This window comes from Sardina pilchardus, chromosome 8 (assembly GCF_963854185.1).
Source record: "Sardina pilchardus chromosome 8, fSarPil1.1, whole genome shotgun sequence".
NCBI lineage: Eukaryota > Metazoa > Chordata > Actinopteri > Clupeiformes > Clupeidae > Sardina > Sardina pilchardus.
In genome coordinates, this window is record NC_085001.1 from 15,940,743 (window position 1) to 15,945,542 (window position 4,800).

The 4,800-nt window shown below is 46.2% G+C and overlaps 1 protein-coding gene across 2 annotated transcripts in view; it reads right to left on the reverse strand.

Annotated features, from left to right (window-relative positions):
• Positions 1 to 3,258: 3,258 nt before the first annotated feature.
• The window catches only part of stpg2 (sperm-tail PG-rich repeat containing 2), a 23,726-nt gene continuing 22,184 nt past the window's right edge, over positions 3,259 to 4,800 (reverse strand). For both annotated transcript variants that reach the window (XM_062542954.1, XM_062542953.1), the window contains exon 13: positions 3,259 to 3,553. In XM_062542954.1, the coding sequence (XP_062398938.1) occupies positions 3,419 to 3,553 (135 nt within the window). In that variant the 3' untranslated portion in view covers positions 3,259 to 3,418. The remainder of the gene's footprint in view (positions 3,554 to 4,800) is intronic.

A 4,800-nucleotide genomic window follows, 5' to 3' on the forward strand; every position in this document is an offset into this window, starting at 1 on the left:
TTATGGTCGTCTCCACTTCCCATGGTACTACTGCGAAGAAGCAGCATCCTCAAAGCTAACCAGGACAGTTCCCTTTTATCTACTGTTGGAACACAGCCACAGACACAGCGTTTCTGAAGAAATGCTCATTGAAAAGCGCGGCCAAAGTGCTCACACACTAATCAAAACAGACAGGCTAATCAAATCAGACACTTTGCCAAAAAAACTATTTGACTGCGCTGCACTAGCACAGCTGTAATTGTGACTGGAAGAGATTGGGAAGAATTCAATAAATGTACACCTTTGTTTGAGCATGCATGTCATTTCCCTGTCATCTCTGGTGTGGAAATGGTTCAGACCTATTTTAATGGATTAACAACTTGAAACAACAGCAATTCTGTGAAATTCTCCACAAGTGTAAAACTAACTAACGTTCTAATGTCACACTGTTTTCTCTTATTCAGATGAAAATCCTTGAGCTAATAAACTGTATGAATCTGTCAGTTGCACAAGGTGGAAACATACAAAAAGCATGACAGACATATTAGTGTCAGGAAAACAGAAACTTAAACAACAACTTGAGATCAAGCGGATCAAGGATCTGAGCTGCATGGTTTGTTTTTTGAAAGCTGAGTTATTCATCTATCATTTTTATCCCCTGTACCATTCACATGTTTTTTTTTTTTTGTTTAAATCTCATAAACAACATGAGTGATGTCCTGTGTAATGCACCATAATCGAGACTTATTCAAACTGTGCATTTGTTTATTTATTTGCACGCTCTTTATTTTTATCAAACACTCAGCTCTCTCTCTCCTGTGATTTATTTGATTTAATTAGCCTGCCAATGTAAAACAGGCCAGTGTGATGAAAAGGTAAACCACGTCCAGGGGAGGGGGACACATAAATAACGCTCTCTCTCTCTCTCTCTCTCTCTCTCTCTCTCTCTCTCTCTCTCTCTCCCTCTCAGTCCACTGAATAATGATAGGGGCTTAATGCCTAATTAGATTAAAAGGGTTTTGGCGAACAATGCCACGGCAGAGGGTGTGGCGAAGCTGTCTCGAGGCTATAACAGAAGACGGCGCACTTGACTGCAGGTAAACAGATGTCCGACTGCCATCAGCATTCCGTTTATGGGACTCGCGAGCGGTCACTCCGAGGCCGTTTTCGCACTCTCCCCTTAAACTGCCCCCGTGCACTTTCAACTCGAGAATTTATGGGCCTCCCGAAGAAAGCTGATCCGACTATCTCGGCGAATAACCCACGTGATTTATTTTGAGTGATTGTGTGTGTGAGAGAGGGAGAGAGAGGGAGAGGGATAAATCATTTCTTTGTGCTGGCATTTGTTTACGTGTTTCCTAATGGCACCCTGGATTATCTGCAGTGCTTAAAAGGCCAACACAATAAGAGCATACCTATGAGAATGTCCTGTAAATGTCTTTGAGGCACTACTAACACAGACACATCACTGTGATGAAAAGGTAAAGACATCATGGCCAATTGATTATTTGGTGCCATTTTATGTTCACGTTGACGGTGGAAATTGAAAACAACACCATGGATTGATGGTGCAAGAAAAGTTCGGTAGCCCCACACACTCCTATTTTTCAGAGAGTCCTCAACAAGGTGCCTTTCTCCGGGTTAAAAATGCTGTCCGTCCTCGCATCGGAGCGCAAACATACGCCACACTAAATATTTTATAAGGATGCATCCGGGTCTGTAAACCTCTTTATAACCTCTGGAAGGCTTTCCGCACCACTTAGAAACAGGAGCAAAGTTAAATTATAACTGTATTGGGCTCCACGCCTGGAAAAAGACAAGGACTACGGCAACTCCACAAGGGCGGAGTAACCATTGATTAACGAGGAGATCTTATTAGAGTGTGCAAATGAGTAAATAAGTTATGGCTCTTTTATCTGACTTTCCCACCTCTTTGTGGTCGTCAGCAAATATGGATAATGAATTATATGATTTATGCATACAGGGGGGGGAATGCATTAATTTCACAAGACTCATTTCACTTTCGCTTAATTGTCTCTCGCCGTGGTCGCCCCGATAATGATACAAAGGAAAAGGTGTCAGCCAAAGTCAATATTGTTATTGAAATAGTTCGCCATGCATCTTGTGTGGAGGAACAGAAATGACTTGAACTACTCCGGGACTGGTAATGGCAAAGTGGCTGTAGAGAGCCTTCACACAGCACACACACAGAGGTATCAAAGGGGCATAGAGGGGTTGTCTCTTTGAAAAGATTGAATATCATTTCAAAGCACGACACGTTCTTGTCCATCCTAATGGTGCCTAAAGTTGAGATTATCGATAAATAGTGTGAGCCACGCTTGAATGTTGAAAATCGGTTATTCCTTTTTCCCAGTTTGTGCCCCAAGGCTTATGAATAAAACCGTCGTGATTGAAGAAGCTCTGTCTGCATCAGGTGGACAAGCATCACACTGTTGCTCAAACTTCACTGAGGGAAGAAAACTAACTCGGCTATTTTTTTTTCTCTCTCTCTCTCTCTCTTGCTGAACTCATCATATTTCTCCACAGGCCGTTGTGATCGTATCATAATGCCTCTGTGCTCACCTGGCTGTGGACCAGACTCAGTGTCATCTCATTGCTAGGCTGCCTCACTGATGGAGATGGAGCGGCAGATAGCACATCGCCACTCAGTCTACCGTGAGTGTGCAGGAGTGTGATGGAGGGAATCTGATGGAGAGGCCGTATCAGACGATACTCAGAGCACTGCTCAGACCATAAGAAAGAAATACAAGCCTCAATACTTTTAGCACAACTCTCTCTCTCTCTCTCACACACACACACACAAACACGCACGCACGCACGCACCCACGCACGCACGCACGCACGCACGCACGCACGCACGCACGCACACACACACACACACAGACATAGGCAGGGAGAAAGGGGTCCTGATTAACAGGTGCACAGACAGAAAAATATAAAGATTGATAGATTATATCGTATAATGTATAAATAGCCAGGTTTACTTTTTGGGACCTATCACCCAAAACAAGCTTGTTGATGTTTTTACATCAATCAATACAATTAATGCTTTGGAACCGCTCGGCGACTAGCAGGGCCTTCCCATTTAGCTCCCTTTAAATGGACTAATTACGGGTCAAACTGTAAACATGTCCAGCTTTGTGTGCCTGCAGATCAATGCACCTAACTCATTCCCCTCACAGTCCACAAACTACCGGTGCTAAAATAGCCAACGAGGCACACATAAAGTAAAAACAAAAAACAACAGACTCACAGATCCAAATTCTTAAATTGTAGAATTTATTCATTAATCTATCCAGACTAACTTTTATGGATGGAAAGTGACCCGCTTCAGGCCTTAGAGAGCTTAGAAATGATAGAGGTGAGTTAGGAAATGACCACCCACGCGCGGGGGTCCTGGTGAGCTTTTGGCCGGCCGCTACGTGCTGTGGATGGAGAGGTTCTCTGGCATGGTGCCCACGGCCCTCAAGGCTGGACTGGGCACCACCAGCGGGTTGTGCAGGGTCACGTTGAATGTGCCTTTGAGCACCGTGTCCGCTATCGCAGGGCTCAACTGTGGAGGGGAGAGAGAGAGAGAGAGAGAGAGAGAGGTAGATAGAGGGTGGAGAGAAAGAGGTAGAGAGAGATGGAAGTGTGAGAGAGAGACAGAGAGAGAGAGGAAGAGATGTGAGTGTGTGAGAGAGAGAGAGAGAGAGAGAGAGAGAGAGAGAGAGAGAGAGAGAGAGAGATGGGAGTGTGAGCCACAGAGAATTCATGCACCATCATCATCACCATCATCATCGTCGCAGGTCAGGCGCTGGGGTTGCACTCTAGCGCGCCGTTAAGTGATAATGTGTGCGCAAATTTCCATGAGTCTCTAAATTTAATGCTGGCAGTGGTTGCTCCAGCGTCATTTCCATAATGGCTGGTCGGTCGCGTGTGTTTTCTCTCTCTCAAAGAAGCCAGACAAGCAGCAGGCACAAGCGAGCAGAGCCCCCCTCAGGCCTGTCTTCCTTAGAGGGGAGTCACCGCGTCCTACAGTACAGCCAGGGGCCGGCGGTCATCCATAAAGAAGATGACCACGGTTAAAGGAGAACCGGACGAGGGGGGGCGAGGGAAGAAAAAAGAACAGAGATGGGGGGGGGGGGGGGGGGGCACAAACAGCAAAGGGGAGCGACGGAGCAAAGTGATGACGAGGCACTCGGGGGAGCGGCACGAGTAAATCCATATGGATCTCCCCGCTGATTTATTCACTCTTTCAACATCTCCCCGTCCTCTTGTCAATGTGCTCTTTCACATGGCATTTGCCATACCCTTGACCTGCGATGCATACTGACAGGCATCAACCACCGAGTCTCACGCCTAGACACACAGAAACAGAGCACGCATGCACAATGGCATGCCAAAAGACCAGAAAACTCTCCCACACTGGGGGTGTTCAAATTCACAATACTGCCACACTGCAGAAAAGCAACACAAAAAAAAAAGTGTTACGACGTCTGCATGCAATCTTTTATTTATTTTACCGGATTAAATATGTGCCGAGTGTCGTGTTTGGAATGTTGAACGCGGTCCTGATGGAGGGCAGATGATAAGGCGGAATGAAAAAAAATGACTCACTTCATCTTCCCTCACGTCCAGCCGGGAAGATGAGGAAGAGGCCGTGTTTACTGGCACCTCACTAGATGACCGTAACTGGGCTGTCACGCTTCAGACACGGGATCAAAGATAGTGCTAGCAGCTATGGTCAGCCACGGTCGGGGAAGGGTGTGTGTGTGTGTGTGTGGGGGGGGAGTGTAGAGCGACGACTTCTCTCACAGC